This window comes from Maylandia zebra, linkage group LG7, assembly GCF_041146795.1.
Source record: "Maylandia zebra isolate NMK-2024a linkage group LG7, Mzebra_GT3a, whole genome shotgun sequence".
NCBI lineage: Eukaryota > Metazoa > Chordata > Actinopteri > Cichliformes > Cichlidae > Maylandia > Maylandia zebra.
The window spans coordinates 1172243-1190000 of NC_135173.1; the positions used below are offsets into that span (position 1 = coordinate 1172243).

The window sequence follows — 17758 nt, forward strand, 5'->3', positions numbered from 1 at the left end:
GAATGATGTCGGCATATGGATTTTCTAAATATCACGTTATAGTTTGCGTTCAAATATCTCGTCACCTTTGACCTCTGATCTCACTGTTCCACTTCACAGCTGCCTTTCCTTTACTGCACTGCAAACGTTTTAAACAAAAATAAAATGAATACATAGAAAAGAACGATTCCCTTAAAAGTAAATCCTCGGTGCAGGTTTGGACTCTGGGAGGGGTTCTAGTTCTCGTTTTAGAACCCACGTTTGGCTTTTCTTAACATAAGTACACTTCATGAGATGTCACAGTGCAGGGTTGTATGTACCAGTGTACTCAGGGAAGCAGATGGACAGCGGTGACTTGCTGATCTTGCTTTCAAAGAGGTCCTTCTTGTTCAGGAAGAGGATGATGGAGGTTTCCTGAAACCACTTGTTGTTACAGATGGAATCGAACAGCTTGAGAGACTCGTGCATGCGGTTCTGCAGGAGAGACATTAGCACGAGTTAACGGGGCTGTTAAACCTCTAACCACTAACACACTGTAAAAGCACATAACGGAAACGCGGGCATATAGTATTCACCTACATGCATACACAAAGCGAAATTAAGGACACCCATATCACATGCACACAATCTTAAGACAAAGAGGAATTAAAATTGAATCTAAGAACAGAAGTCCTGGAAGTTCCTCTTGGAAAGTGACACGTATATCTGGGTATGTGTATTTGTATCAGCGTATCAGTAATCAACATTATTAGTAATCTAAATAGCAAAGCCATGCTCTTTTAGCCAGTTAGCTTCTATTACACTGAGCAACTAAGCACAAGCACCCACTCTGGGCCCTGCAGAGTGAGGCTTTCAGGAGGAGGAGGTGACTGCACGGGCTGGCAGCATGTATTTGAGGAAAAAGCTGCAGTGACAGTTTGTGGAGGTAATGAAGTGTAAAGGCAGAGAGGAGGAGGAAGAGGAGGCTCAAGTTATTACTGCACTTTGAAACTAAAAGCTTTGCAAGTGTTTTCTGACTATATTTATCTTCTCGGCCAAACAGGAACAATGCATGTGCTTCATAAATGAATAATTAGTATCCACTGTTTGGTTGGCTACTAAAATAAGTAGAAGATGAAACAAAACTGAGGCCTGGATTATTTGTTCATAACAAACCCGTTCATGCTACAGTGAAATTGATTCAGAGACAGAGTTGAAAGCAGTTTCTCTCCAGTTTGATTTCTTTCCTGCTTAGATCAGGACAGGGGAGCAAAAGCAGCTGATTGGATTAGGGAAAAACAGATCTATAGAAAATTAGGAAATTAAGAAGAGCTTTAAAAAGTTACCAGGAAGAAAGAGAGAGGAGAAAGCCAGACAACATTTTTGGATTGAGCGGCTCACAGACACAAAGAGGCGCTGCTTTCAACTCTCAGAGTGTGCGTACACCTATCGGGGTGGTTTCATACCTGTCTGTGGGTGGAGCTTCTGTAGAAGATCTGACTGCTGATTGGTTAGAGAAGACAGTCGATGGCAACAGTGACAGGAGGAGTGGAAGTAGCCAGAGATGCTGCAGGGCGGAGCTTAGAGCAGGAACAGAAAATGCAAGGGACCCCGTCGCCCCAACCCAAGTCCCACTTCCTTTTTAACCCCCCGTCCTCTATCCCACATACACACACATGCATCCCAAGTGCTAAAAGGAAAGTGTTTAGGCAGGAAGACAGTATCCACATACAGCAGTCGTGTCGTCAAAGGGTGGGGGGATACGCCTGTGTTCGTTAGAGCGCTCCAACAGAAATGAGGAGGTGACACAGAAAAAACACAATGCCAGAGCTGCTGGAGTAGACGCAATAGAACAACAAAGCAACAGCACTGAGTGTAGCGTGAGCCGTGTCGATGTCTCTCTAACACACTGATGCTTTTTAAAAGGTCAGAAAGCCGGCGAGCGGCTCTTTCAGCTCTTCTCTGTTCTCCGAAACAGCCCACGAATAAATCTCGGCTATAAGAAGTTTTCCTGTTCTACCAATGGCAGCATATCTGCAAGTGCTGAAAGGCTTTAAGAAACATTCACTCAAGCAGTATCTTTGAAGCTGTAACTCACACGTGTCATCTCTTGTTTAAACAGAAGTGTTATAAATGTCATGTGTGTGGGTGATTATGGGATGTATAATGTCAAGGACTTCATAACAGTGAAATGTGAATGAACCTATTTTGTTTTTTGCCACCATTATTTATTAATACATAATAATAATAATACTGATAATAACAACACATTGATATAATGTAACAGTTTCTTCCCAAAAGCCACCCTGAGCTCACACGTGACGACACAGCTCCACCCCCCAATCCAAGGACTTCCCTCTGTACATAAACTACCGTCAATACTGTGCAATAACCCACACTGTAAATATATAACACTTTTATTTGTATATTTGCACACTAACTGTGGATCTCACTGTACATGTGTATAGTGACATTAAAAGACTGAGTCGTGTGACTTTGGCGATCTCTAGTATTCTGGGAGTTCTTGGGAAAACTATTTCAAACGTCATTAAACACAGTTAAATGCAGGCACGGAGCATGTCGTCATGCAGCATGAAACAGCCTTCGAACCAAGTCAGCAGACAGAGCAGTGAGGGCTGCAGACGCACGATCTCGGTCTGATAGGGAAAAGAAAAATCTCCCGTCCAGCAAGGATCAGTATAATGGGAAATATTGCCATGCTAATTAAATCCACAGCCTATCAGCGACTTTGATGAACTGCCCAGAAGGGATATGCAGTATGTATCAGTCCCATTACTGCCGGGTCGGGGGGGGGGGTATCTTTACCATTCGACTGTGTAACATCCTCACTGTGCGCATATGGACGCATCTGCTAGTAAAACTGGCAGAGGATGCAGCAGCTCGTTGAAAACTGTTTGGTTCAACAATATTAGTGTTGATTTGAGAATTACGTCAGTCAGATTGCAAAAACAAAAACACTCCAGCTCGTGTTGTCTGAACATATGAGCGTGTTTACTGCTGGATGCCTGGATCTGTCTTGTTGTGTCTTGGGATTTTCAGCTGTCACATCACGTCTCTCGTTCATGACCTTAGCAATACTGTAAATTTCTGTCAAGCGATCATTAAGTACGACACTTTTGATTGAAACTCCTGTGGCACTGGTGCAGAGGTAACAGAGGCAGCCTTTCACGCTCTTTCACGGTTTCTACGTCAACAAATCAGAATCACTAGCTCGTCGTTGAAAAAGGTCCAGGCTGTTTCTTTCGGTGGGATTTTGCTTCTTCCACACAGGTTTGTAAAGACAAATGCACGACTGTGAAACAGCAAGCTCAAAGCTACGCCTGTTTACAACTGCACCGCTATTTATATGGAGGCACAGAAACAACAGATTTTAAATGCAAGCGGCAAAAACAGGACGAAGCTATTTGTGAGCACATTTTGTGGTGGATATTTCCTCTCCTCCAGCGCCCGTCTTCTGGTGCTCCCAGCTCAGAGGGAAGCTTGATGACAGCTGCATAAATAGATGAGCACCTGAACACATTTCGACTTCCTGGAATTCTCCCAGGATTCACTCTATGCTTATAAATAGCAGCGAGTGCTGTGCATTCAAATCAGCTTATTTGTTTTAGGTTACGCGATATAATCGTTAGGGATCCTCTGTGGTTAATGTCACCGCTTCTTTCTTCTCTGCAGTGACGACACTTCACCCGTCCCGGACTCTACAGCCGCCGTGTTGAATCATGTGGAACATTCGCTGTGTCCAAGTTAGAAATTTGTTTATTGTGCGTTGCAGGGAAGAATAATTTGCATGGAGAAAAATAACTCGCATGTACCTTTGCATTCAGTTACAACCTTTGTTAAACAAAAAGTCTGAAAACTATTTTCCGTGGGGACTTCAGCGTCCTCACGTATTCTGCAGCAGGAAGTGAGTAAAAGCCCAGAGGATAATTCCACAGAAGTTCACTGTGTAGCACGACGTGTGGTTTACCACAGAGTCAGTCTGTGGGTCCTAATGGGACTGCATTAGGTATTTATATATAACCCTTTCAGATGTGCACGGCTTGATTTCTTCAGACATTTCTCTCCAGCCCTGTCACAAGCTTTGTGTCCGCTTACATGTGACAAACATAGATCTATCTTTACACTGGCTGCTTGTCGTGTGTGCCGTGACCTTTGTTTTCCTAAATCCAGAATGCATAAACGTGGGACGGATTCACTGGAGAGAGAGAGCACAGCTGTGAACACGTGTCCTTACCGTGGTCTCGTCCTCATGCAGCACCTGGTCATATCCGCTGAGCGCCACACAGAAAATAATGGCTGTGACATCCTCAAAACAATGAATCCACTTCTTCCTCTCTGACCTTTGACCTCCCACATCAAACAGCCTGATGGACACAAGAGACAAACACGGGAAACAAGATCAGATTTTTTAACACAAACATAATTGAAATCGTCAATTATTACATTTGTACAAAATAGAAATAATAAATTAAATTCAGTCAAGTCAAATTAGAAAGTGATTCAATTTGAAGCTCATTTCGAAGCCTGATTCAATTTGAGAACGACTTCTTAGCAGACGTCCAAACTGACGGAGATCCGGGGAGTAAAGCAGCTTTCAGTCCGTGGGTATAACACAGTCCTAATAACAGGTTTACGTCCACACAGAAGGACTCTGGCCTCGCTCCTGGACCTGAAGGTGCTCTGAGGATGTCTGATATTAACAGCTTCCCGAGCGCCGTCACAAAGATCTTCTTGGATTTCCTTCTTTTCTCCTCAGAATCTGATTTTTGAAACAGTTTGTGGTTTAAAGAAACACAGAAACAGTTTTTATGCTGACATCATTTCCTTATACTGTTATCACCGATGATGATCTGACATGTGACTTTCACTTATTTACACTCTTCAGATAAACAAAGGAGCTCTTATATTTGCTGTCAGAAGGTTGCTATTAGGATTTCCTCTGCATGAGCGAGGACAGTGCCTCTGCGTATGCACACTGTACCTGCTGACTGCGGCGTGTACAGATCAGGGTGTTAGCCTGACGCTAAATCCTATCAGGGTTTTATCACAGTGAGTGAAATGGAGCTTCAGAGTATCTGGATTTGTTTCTCCCGTCTCTCCTCTGCAGCGACAGTTTTCCGGATCGATTACCACAGACACGTGGCAATTTCTGACGTCAGGTTTGATTTTCTGAGGACTGCACTAAAGCTGAAACTGTTGAGGTAGCTCAACATCTGTCACAAGTATACAAAAACACACACTAACCAAAAAACAGGAGTGTGCTGCACTGAAAGTAAGTCAGCTGATGTTGCAAATGACCAGATTCAGATGTGCAATTTTAGAAAAGAACATAACAACCACCCTAAAGGACTTAATCCACAGTGAGATGAAGTCAGTCAAGTCTGTGATGGGTATAATGGTAGGTAGGTTCATGGGTTACACCCAGGAGAGGAACACTGTAGCCTCCCACACACTGCCTGACTGCTAGTAATAGCAACTGAGCTGACAATATTTAGGCTTCTTCAACAAAGCACACCCAGCACAACTCCTACACAACGGTGAGAGTGACAGCAGAACGAACTGCACAATATAACCCAAGCAAAAGAAGGAGGAAAAGCAAAACAAGCATTAGCTGCCAAACGTGATGTGCATCCATCCAGAAAAATAATTGGTGTCTATGCTACACGTATTAACCCCTCTGCTGTCTTCAGTTAGGACATGAATGTGTGCTTATACCTGCACACATCCACAGAAGTAGGGCGGAAAATGAGCGATTAGATTAGACGCCAGAACAGGACTCGCCCCTTCTCTTTCCCATAATGCCTCTCCTCTCTGTCATCATTCCCACGGCTCCTTGTTCTAATTGAATCAGAGCTCATTTAAAAGGAAGGGAATCATAAATATAGACACTTGTTTAAAGCATTTAATCTCATTAATTACAGGCTGGAGTTCCTACTGTACGCTTGGCTAGAGGAGCAGTAAGAGGCACCGCTGAGAGTGAAGCACCGAGCGCACACATCGGGGCAGCAGTCGCTTTGGATACTGACCTGAAATGAAGGTTTTTGAAGGTAAAGTGTGTCTCGACGATGCCTGTGGTCTTCACTCGGGTCCTCAGGATGTCCTGCTCTGTGGGCTGGTAGTCCGCCGCACCAATTCGATCTAGGCTGTCTAGATAGCTGCACACAGACACACAAAACTCAGAATCTGACACAACAACTGTTTGTGTACCCATACAACAACTGCAGGAAAATACCATGTGTAAATGAGGTCCAAAAACATCAGCGAGCCATTGTTCTCACAAATTTCCCTGAAGTGTCCTTTACATCCACCAGGAGCTCATGTAAGTGGCTCAATGTTGATGACTGCATTGACAGAGATGTGAATGGATTTGTGGTGCTATGGCCTACTTTCAATTTAAGTGTGAATTTGTGTTGCATAATGAGCACAATCTGACACCCACCCACCCACCCGCCACTGTAGATCTGCAAATATCTGAGCTAATTCCAGGTGCTTCTGTTCTTTCCCTGCTCCTTCTATGGGAAGTGAGCCTCAAATCAGCACTGTAGCAACAGCAATGTGTCACATGGTTCAATATCTCATTGTAGAAATCTATTTTAGTGGCTCAGAAATGTTGATTAAATTTTGGTTTACTGGATAACAGCAAACTTCTCGCTGCTACACATTAGAAGAATAACGTCTGTCTGAAATACAAAGTTACCACATGGAGCAGCCACCTGGTAACAAGTGAGGAAGGGGAATGGGAGGATTCACTTATGTAACGGAATATCCCTGGAAGAGGGCCTTTATTTTTTAATGTGCACGTATAAATCAAATAATCGTGAACAGCAGAATCCAGAGAATCGTTCTCTCAGTCACTCGAGCTCTCACACTATCTACTGTAGCACACAGCTAAGGGCGACAGAAGGAAGAGCTACAGTTATGTTAGAGTCACTTTGTGATTGTTAGGCTTGCCTTCCTCTTTAACACCTGAATACTGCTCTGGTTCCAGCTAATGTGCACCTTGGAAGGTTTAATCCCTCATTTTTTCCTTTCTTGTTTATTCCCTTCTTTAAATTAAGGTCAATCTCACCATCGGGGCGAAGGACACAGACAGTAAGTAACATTTACAAAGGTTATAAAAGTGTTCATGAAGCACCTTCCATAGACGAGTGGTCACAAAGTGCTGGACACAAATAAAGTAAAATAAATAAGAAAATTAAAAGCCATAAACAAGATGCATAATAAATTAAAATCAGTAAAAGTATCAACTGAAAACCAAGTTTAAAGTCCACAGAGTCATCTGAATGTAACTGTAATAGGTGACTAGCCCAAAGCCTTGGTGCCACAGATGCATATCTTTAATCTAGAAACTGTTCAAAGTGTTGTTTCAGAGCCGTTAGGAGGATCATTAGTTACTTTTAAAAGACAAAAGCTAGAGAGATGACGAGAAAAAGAAATGGATGGTACACTGTCACAGCTTCAGCGATAAGAACAACTGATTACAGAGAAAGGAATCTGAATTATATTGTGATTAAAATGTGAAAGCTGTAAGGAGGACACAAGAAGACTGGATATTTTTATCCTGAGCAAAGATGAAAGTGTGAACAGCTGAGCCTCGATTTATTTCTGAAACTGAAAACAAACAAGCACCACATCCTGAAGATGTGCGCACCATGTTTCTACACAGCATCCGTTGACTGGATTAGTGACTTGGTGTTAAAGCATGTTTCAATTCACAAAATGAAAGGATGCTAATTAGATTACAAGGCAGTCAGTCAAACAAACCAGAGCACTTCATTACAAAGCAATCCAAAGCAGATCAATTATGCCGAGTGGTTCATGCAATTTGTGTGAACCACTCGGTATTTCAAACTGAAAAGTCACAAACATTTTGCAAAGAAACAGCAGATTTCCAAAACCTAGCACGTGGGAAATGTAAATAATGAGCCCAAAGAACTGCGAGGAGCTTAGAAGGTTTACTAAGAAAGAAGGGTTAGGGTTAGGGTTAGGTTATTTGCCATTCGTGACCTTCAGGAGGCCTGACCCTCTCTAACAAGAACACGTCCGCTCCTCCTGTTGGTTGTTTCCATTCTGCTGTTAGGCTTCACAGAAACACCTTTTCACACGAACTCACACTAACACAAATGCCATTATATAATGTGCAGAGCTGCAGTCCCACAAAGGTCTCAAACACACAGTAATGTCAACTACATATCACCTTCGGACAGGCAGATGACTTTTTGTAACCTGTGTTAGGCTGTTTTTAGCGGACATACTTCTTGGTACGCTAGGTCAATGAACACCGACCTCAGGAGTACATACAACATTATGGCTTATCACTAAAAGAATGCTTGACCAAAAGCAACTTTCAACAGACTTGATGCTGATCTGCCACGTCATTGGGCTTTGGCTACTAACTAATGTGTAGCTGAGTAGCTAGCTAATCTAGCAAACCAGACATGATAAGCCCAGCAGATGTTTGTAGGCGTAGCTTCTATAGAGTTATATTTTACTAAGGGGGGAAATACAGGGTCACTGTTTATTAAATTTCCAGTAAAGTGTTTAATAATTACAACAGTGGTTAACTTAATTAGTGCTGTGCCAAGGAACAATGATCTCTGACACGGTCAGACTGATCGCTAACTGCTAACTGCTCGGCAATCAAGCTGATTTCTACTTTATGTTCCCGTCCAGGCTGGAAAACTACACTGTAAAAAAAAATCCTAAAAAAACAGTAATTTTCCGGCAGCTGGGGCACCAAAATAATACGATAAAATCACAGAAAATAACTTTCCCATGAAAATACGGTTATTTTCAGTAATGACAATACAGTTTGTTGCCCTAATTTTACATGGGATTTTGCCTTTTTCAAGTGCTTTTAAACATTAAATTAGGAAGAATTTTATGTGATTAAACAATGAAATTACCTATAAAAAAGGTCAATGAATGCAGCACTATGAATAATAATACTTAAATGTACAGAAATATACAGTTAACAGTCGGTCAGTGCATTTAAAACTCAGGAGAGCATGGTACTAGCTTCCTCTCAGAGAGCAGCACGGCTCTTCCCGAAAACCCTTAGTGTCTAAATGCATTTAAAATTGAGGGTAGGGCACCAGCGCCAGAGGTGGTTTGGAGTACACCGCGATTTTTTGTTTTTATGGGCCGATGGATCTTTTTTTTTTTTTTTTATATTATATAGGGTATATATAATGAAAGGTGTTGGATTGGCCAATTGGTCATGATTGACTCTGGGCTGGACCAATTACAGCTGAGGAGGCTGGATGCACCCTCCCCCTTGTTTAGCAATCACGTGATTTTTGCGCATTGCATGCTGGGAACTCGTGGCAAAACAATCCAAGTACCGCATCAAATGCAAGCATTTGCAGCACCGCAAAACGTTCATTCTCCGGTTCCAATACCTTCTTGTTTTTTCTTTGCCGCAAAAAAAGGAATGTACAAAACAAAAGGAGAACAATGCCGGTCCGTACAAAGACAGACTCGACGAAAAGACAAAGAAAAGATACGAGGAAAAAATCAAAGGAGTGAAAGGGTCAGACCCTTACGAGCACACAGAGTGGACAAAAGACGTTAGCGTGCTGCCCAACTTTCACCACGCTCATATTTATAATCATACGGTTCTTGGAGTGAGTGCATACACTCATGAAGTTTAGTAACTTCAGGTCACTGCAACAAGCCCAGGTACAGTTTACCGACGGATGGGTGCAGGACCTTGAAATGCACCGTGTAGAACGAAAGACCATCGTACGAACAAAGGTAAGTTTACCAGTCTCACAAATCGTCGTCATAAACACACATTCCTTAACAGTTTATTAATAGGACCTTTGAGCTCAACGGTAATTAATTAGTAGTAGAAATAATTTCTGGTTCATTACAGAAATGTAGCAGTGACAATAATACTGTATGCTGTAATCGTACTGGACAATTAGTGATACAAAAAACCTGTTTTATCCTGTGAATAAAAGTATATGTTTTTGTCAATGTACCATAATAACAGAAGCGAAACGCAATATTGTGTCAGGACAATTCACTATTTATGCACAATAAATAAAGGAGCATAGCGCGACCATTTCTGTTCAGCGCCAGACTTGCTTGTAACCTATATCACTAATTATGTTAAGAAAAATGACGCATTAACTACTACAAAACTCTGACCTTTGTGGGAATGCTTGGAGCAGACTAACCTGTGAGCTGGAGTGTTCTGGGACGTTATATTTGGTATATCCAGACCATCCGTCGGCTCTTACTTCGGAAACATGGCTTAAAAAATTTCTCTTCAACAACGTAATCCGATAAAAAAACAAACAAACACTCTCTTTACCCGTCGGCTTCCCGTGGCTGTCATGCGACCGGCTATTGCAGTTAATAATACAACAGCTTCTTGACATTTTTTGGGTTTCTTTTTATCGCTGTGTAACTGAGTTCAATTGAAAGCCTGCGTGCGCTACTACCTCTTGCCACGAGTTCCCAGAATCCTTTGCGGTTTTACCCCTGAATGAAGTCACATTTTCAATCTTTATCCTGGTGGGCCAAAATGCCCGGGCCGATTTTTTGTCCAGTCCAGCCTTGATTTTAACAATCTAAATATGTACAGATAGATACATTTAACAAACAAGAAAATTAAGTTTTATTACATTTACAGTGATTTTACGTTAATTTACATTTGAAATGTAATATCACAGTCTATTTATGTAAATTTAATGATATTCTAGAAGAACAGTACAAAACTGTAAAATACACAGTAAAATACTTTTGTATCACGAATTTTTTTTACAGTGTAGGTAATATGGATAATGGACAAGATTTCCAGCTGTGCTTGATATTCCCCACTGGTTATGATTTGATGTGTATTCTACAGCTAAACATTTTATTCTGATATATACCTTATCTGTTTCTGAAAATGGCAAGAATCCAATCACGGTTCTTAAGTAAAATGGGATTTCAATAATTATCTCTTTCATGTTTGCTGTCATTCCAAATGTGATTAAAGTTGGGAAAACTCTAAACTGGGCTAGTTATGTCCATGAAAATGGACGAATAAACCTCTGTGAGTACAACAGCCCGCAGTATTGTTAACAAAGCTATAACACTGAACACTAATTAACTAAAACCGCCGTAAAGTGCCATGGAAGAGCTGCATTTCTAAATTGTTTTTGGAGTAATAGCCAACCACAATAACAGGAAACCGACCCGACAGGGACATCTTACACAGAGAGTACGAGAGAGCCAGATATATGGAGTACAGCTGTATCGATCCCCTGCTGTATAAACTCAAGTGCAGTGACTCTACGTGAGCCATTTACTAGTGCAGTGGCTCACTACAGAAACACAATCCATCAAGTGAGAGCCATAAGCAGCCTGTCAGCTCTATACTTACGGTAACACAAAAAGCTTGTCATGTTTACATTAAAGCAACGATTTATTGTATAAACATCACAATACATACAGTACACCCATATACTCTATCTTCAAGTTTAAACTAAATAAAATTTGTTATTACCATTGTAACAGTGACACAGAATTTACTATCTCCATGCAGCATTATGTTTTTTTATGGCAAGAGAGGGGTTGGCTTAACCGTCTTAACCCATAGCTGTTGCTAAGGAACCAGCCTTTAGTTGGTTAGATGCGTCCCCTACTGCGATGTCCTGACACATATTTAAAACCAGCACTTTTCTACAGAAGCAGCAGCTACGTGATGCAAACCCATGAAAGCTAGCCACAACATAAAAGTGCTCTGAGTCAACAGAGGAAAAATCCCTGTCATTACTTAGCACGAATGAGAAGAAGACCAGGAAATCACACACACACACACACACACACGCACACACACACACACACACACACACACACGCACACACACACACACGCACACACACACACACACACACACACACACTCGCACACACACGCACACACACACACACACACACACACACACACACACACACACACACACACACACACGCACACACACACACACACACTCGCACACACACGCGCTGCAGTGGACAAACCAGCATCACTGTGTATAGCAGTGATCTAATAAATGATCAACATGGCTAAAGCAGCTTTGCATTATGACCCAATAACATGTACAGCGAGTCTAAATAGTCAAATGTAATGCAAGCTGTAGAATCAATATATTGAGCACAAAACAGAGACTGTGACATTTAACTGTAACGTTTATCCAACATCGATGACGGAGTGTTTGTAATAGCTGTGCATTATGCACGAGCTCTGTATTCAAGTCTTTTTAGCCTGATGAACTCAGCCAATACTTACAGCATCCATTTAATAGGGGTGCAACGATATTCGTATCGATATTGAACCGTTCGATACAGAGCTTTCGGTTCGGTACGCATATGTATCGAACAATACAAAATTTGTAATTTATTTTATCAACTTTCCTTCTGATGATGCTGTCTGTGTTGAGCGCTCAGTGAATCTGCGTTCGACTACTCCGCCTAGGCTCGACAGTGCAGCCTAGGCGGAGTAGTCGAACGCAGATTCACTGAGCGCTCAACACAGACAGCATCGTCAGAAGGAAGAGCGCAGGGCAAGCTAGCGAGACAGAAGTTAAGCTCTCCTTGCAACATGGCAAACTGAACCTCCCCCACCCTCATTCAGATCTGGCGTTTGGAATTATTTTGGTTTTCATGTGACGTATGACCCTGAAGGTAAGCGAGTCATGGACAAAGTAAAACAGTATGTTGGATGTGCCACGCAATGCTCAATTACATGGGTGGGAACTAGTGTGTTAGCGCAGTTAGCTCGTTAACGTGTTGGCCGTCTAGCCCCACGCACGGGGCTATCAGGGGTAGCTCGTTAACGGAGATTTGCCGTGTTGTGGCGTTAACGTCATTTCAACGAGATTAACCTGAAAGCACTAGTGGGAACACAACGAATATGACTGCACATTTACGCCGACGACATCCTAGTGCAAAGACAAAAACAACAAGCATGCTACTAACTTTAGCCGAGTCATTTAGACAGCTGTTAGCACAGGATTCTCCTTATGCTGCTGAGATTATAGCCCAGAAGAAGCGGATAGTATAGCTTTTATTTTGGAAAGAGACATTTCTCTGTAATAAACTCTCTTTTCCAAAGATGAGTGATTCCTCAATCAGATACAGGGCTCGCAAAATCGCTAGCCCGACGTCCTGGGGCTAGCAATTTTTTCAGTCGGCTACCAAAATCTATCTCTGCCCTGCCCGTCGGGCTATTGTAGGAAAAATATATGTCAATGCTTTTGCATTCTTTCAGAAATGTAGCTGGGTAATTATGTCATTGGCATCGGTGAGCCACTGTCAATATGTGACATATTGAAGTCGCGTTTGAATTTGTGCTTGTTTTTTGCTTTCACTTTGCAATCGTGCGAACTGTGTATAGAGAGCGACAGCACTGATCTGTGAGTGATGATAATTTGTGCACCAATTCCTCTGACATCGTCTTATTAATCGTTAGCTTACTATGCAAACATGACAAGTAAAATCTCCCGCGGCTTAAACATGTGAGAGGTTGATCGCGCAGAGAATCGCTGAGCTTATGTGAGTCCGTGTGTAAAAGCAGCAGGATATATATTTTAGTTCTGCTGAGCCAAATAAGACCGGTCAGGGTGAAGAAGTGACAGCCAAAGAAAAGCTTACCACAAAACGGAGAAGTTATGACAAATCAGACTATAAGGCAAAAAGAAAGTGCAGCTTTATGGTTTCATGGACAAAAGAATTTCTGTGGCTGCGATATGACGAGCTAAATAACCAGGGCTGCACATAAGTGGTCCGCAGGTGCGCATTCGCTGTCAAAATAAAAAACACGCACAAGGGTTAGGGTTAAATTTAAAAACTGTACTTTTGAGTTAAAATCTATATTTATAATTTTAATAAATGACAAATTAAAAAGGCATGAACATTTTTTTTGTATCGAAAAAAAATCGAACCGTGACACCAAAGTATCGAACCGAACCGAACCGTGAATTTTGTGTATGGGTGGGTTTTCAATAAAGACACACACACACACAGGTTGAACCTAGTGTGGTCTGATCATGTGATATGTGTCCTATCAGTTCATAGGCTGGTGGCAGAGTGCATCAATCTTTAACGTGACATTTAGCACAGACAAACTACACACACACACACACACACACACACACACACACACACACACACACACACACACAGTGGATGTTACTTAAGTTACTGATTACATGTAAATGCTGATAGGAGTATGTTTGTAATCCTTCAAAGGATCCTTCACTTTGCCTCCTCCATTTCTCTCGCTCTCTCGCCATGCCTTGTGCCCTTCACGTGACCTTTTATTACCTTTTCTCTCGCAGCCTGTATCTTTAAATGATAACATCCATGTAACTTTCACTGAGTCCTCTGCCACGATCTTTTTTTTTTATGTCGTGCTGTAATTTTACTGGATGTAAGAAGCACAATTAAACGACAAACACGGCACTTGAGGGAAATGACTGCTTCTTCTTCCTCTCTACCCCACCCACTCGCTCTCTCTCTCTTCCTACCTACACATGCACTCAGCATAAGATAGACCCAGTAATGGCGATTGACTGTAATAGGCGGGGTATGATTGCATGAATAAACAGTAGTGTGTATGTGTTTAAGTTCACGTGTTGTGTTTAAAGCGGTGTAGCAGCTACTAATGACTCATGTATTCATCTGGTCTCAGTAAATCAGGGATCTGCTGACGCAAACACAAAGACAAATATATTTGCTGTGATGATTTGGTGCATCTGTGGGTATCACTACAAACACTTTGTGTCTACAGCCACCAAAGGGATGGGAATCATGCTTAAACTCAGGGTTCCCCCTACTGAGCCGACAGTCTTATCAAACGGGATTTCTAGTTTTTTCCTCGAAATTCACAAAATGCTAAAGTTTACTGTCTGTTGCTTAAAGTTTGAAGCGATTTGCTTTAGTCCAAAGTTACGCAGCAACTTGTGTTCAGCGGTCAACTGCAGGCAGCACGCTTCTCAGGTTGTTAACCATGCAAGCTAGCTATAAGCTATTAGCATTAGCCGGAAACGTCCCAGGTGCTGAGGTTTTGCAGACAGTTGACGGCAACATTAACTTGTCGGCCGTGTTGGTTGTGTTTGTAATCCTTCAAAGATGTCTGTAATTAAATAAAGATGTCAATGTAAGATGAAGCAAACGAGGTCCAAGTCGCACTGACCTACAGACCACACAGTTCCCCAACCAGTTGGCAAAACCTCCCTGTGATTGCTTTGGCTGCTAGCACACTGCTAACTTTTTCATTAAGCTAACTTTTGGATCAGATTTAGGTTTTTATTTTTGTTATAATGGATTCAGTACTGATATTGATAATGTTTACAGCCTCACAACAAAAACACGCAGAAATAAGCACATGGACGTACTACTGCGCTGAATCGTTGAGCTGGTACTCTCGTGCGCGACTGAAGCACTCCTGGATGCCCGAGTCAGACCACAGACGCATCATGGCGGAGAGCAGCTCAGCAGAGTAAGGCTCCGTGTCCTCCATACGACTGACCACATCGCACACCATCTTAGCATCCGCCTGAAAGAAAACACAGCAGGGAGGCAGCTCCAGGTTAGCGCTGTCAGTGGAGTGAAGAGGCTGTGGCATTACAAGAGCATCATACTGATTATGAGACGCTGGAGTACAACAGTGTAGCACTGTGTAAACAATGTAATCAAACCATCTTTGTGAGAAATATTTAGAATGTAAAAGTTTCAGACGTAGCACGAAATGTGTACACGTGTAACACGTGTGTCCTTGCAAAGAAAAGCGTCTGGACTTCTTTGAGTTGCTTGAAGACGTTTCACCTCTCATCCGAGAAGCTTCTTCAGTTCTAAGGTCAAATGGTGGAGAGTCCCAGATTTAAACCTAGTGGGAGTTTCCCCCCACAGAGGGACAAAAGGACCCCCTGATGATCCTCTAATCGCCTGAGCTAAGGTGTGAAACTGGGTGTGGGTCCCAATCAGCCAGAGTTTCAGGTGAGCTCATTGTGAAACCTGGCCCCACCCTGTCATGTGATTTCCTGAGATCAGATGGCCCAGGATGTGAGTGAGCGTTAAGGCGTCTGGGGAGGGATCTCAAAACTGGATTATAGATGGCAGAGAGTTGGTGTCGTAAACCAACCGATCTACATCGGAGAGACCAAACAGCCACTTCACAAGCGGAACACAGAAGAGCCACCTCCACAGGACAAGACTCAGCAGTCCATCTGCATCTAAAGGTCAAAGGTCACTCTTTCGAGGATGCCAATGTTCACATTTTGGACAGAGAGGACAGATGGTTTGAAAGAGGAGTGAAAGAAGCATCTATGTCCACTGTGAGCGACCATCTTTGAACAGAGGCGGGGTTTACGACACCAACTCTCTGCCATCTATAATCCAGTTTTGAGATCCTTCCCAGACGCCTTAACGCCCACTCACATCCTGGGCCATCTGACCTCAGGAAATCACATGATAAGGTGGGGCCAGGTTTCACAATGACCTCACCTGAAACTCTGGCTGATTGTGACCCACACCCAGTTTCCCACCTTGGCTCAGGCGATTAGAGGATCATCAGGGGGTCCTTTTGTCCCTCTGTGGGGGGAAACTCCCACTAGGTTTATATCTGGGACTCTCCACCATTTGACCTTAGAACTGAAGAAGCTTCTCGGATGAGAGGTGAAACGTCTTCAAGCAACTCAAAGAAGTCCAGACGCTTTTGTTTGCAAGCTCCTTAGATTAATTAGAGGGCAAGCAGAAATAAAAAAATGTCAAGAATATGACAAGAAGGAAGACAAAACAGAGTGACAGCCATTTCTTCTCTTGGTGCAATGTTTCCACAGGAAGTGATGTAAAAACCAGATTAGCACAAAGCTGCAACAACATACAGACAGTCGACTTCAAACATTTGGACTTTATTGGCTAATAACAGCAAACACGAACAAAAAAGACCTCTTTCAACATTTTAGAGCAGCTGGGAGGGACAGAGCTTTTTTAGCCTGTTTGTTTTTAGCTGCAGAGGCCCAAAGAGGCGGTTGTTGTCGTACAGCTGTGATCTGCTTCCTTCAGGGGCAGAGCCAGCTGATCTGCACTGGCTGCCTCCTGGACAAAGGCGGCAGCTACATCAGCTCCTGGTAACTGATACAGCTGAAGAGGAGTTGCTGTTTGGGGCATGTGATTACAAATGTCAGCGCCGCGCTCCTAGCTTTGGGTTATACCCAAACTTTATTTCAGCTTGCCAATAAGCTCAGAGTAAAGCAGCTCGGAGATCCACAGCGTTTGATCCCAGCCCCCTCCCGGCCTTCGCTCTTTCATTATTGATTTCTTTTTTCTACACTTACATGATCGTTGTGCCAGGATGCCCAAGCCCTGACCTTTGGACTCCTTTATCAGCAAAAGAAGCCAGTGTGCACCGTGTAATTGTAACAGAGTGACTGCTGTAATGAATGTCTTTTTGTCTTCAACACACACACACGCACACACACATTGCTGTCCTAAACAATAACCTGATTGGGTGATAAATTCATATTTGCTGAATGATGATGAAGGTTAAAGGTGAAATGCAAGTGAATGAAATTGAAATATTTGATGGGCGTCGACTTTGTTCAGATAAACTGAGCTCTGATCTGTTACCGTCACGTTTCATTTGCTGCACTTTGTTACATTTTGCAGACCATTTGGTATTTTGCACATGTTGAAATCCTCCCTCGCCTGCTGCCAAAGTCCATACCTACAGCACGACGTCATCGTTTCTAGAAAGCTCTAAACAGGCTCATTGTTCTTGA

General features: G+C 42.6%; 1 protein-coding gene across 3 annotated transcripts in view; it reads right to left on the minus strand.

Annotated features, from left to right (window-relative positions):
• The window catches only part of gnao1a (guanine nucleotide binding protein (G protein), alpha activating activity polypeptide O, a), a 110506-nt gene that overhangs the window by 14352 nt on the left and 78396 nt on the right, over nt 1-17758 (minus strand). For 2 of the 3 annotated variants that reach the window (XM_012924100.5, XM_004569161.6), the window contains exons 4-7: nt 15374-15534; nt 6006-6134; nt 4214-4343; nt 300-453 (exon numbers count right to left, since the gene is read on the minus strand). In XM_012924100.5, the coding sequence (XP_012779554.1) occupies nt 300-453; nt 4214-4343; nt 6006-6134; nt 15374-15534 (574 nt within the window). The remainder of the gene's footprint in view (nt 1-299; nt 454-4213; nt 4344-6005; nt 6135-15373; nt 15535-17758) is intronic. The other variant, XM_004569160.6, reaches the window with a different exon arrangement.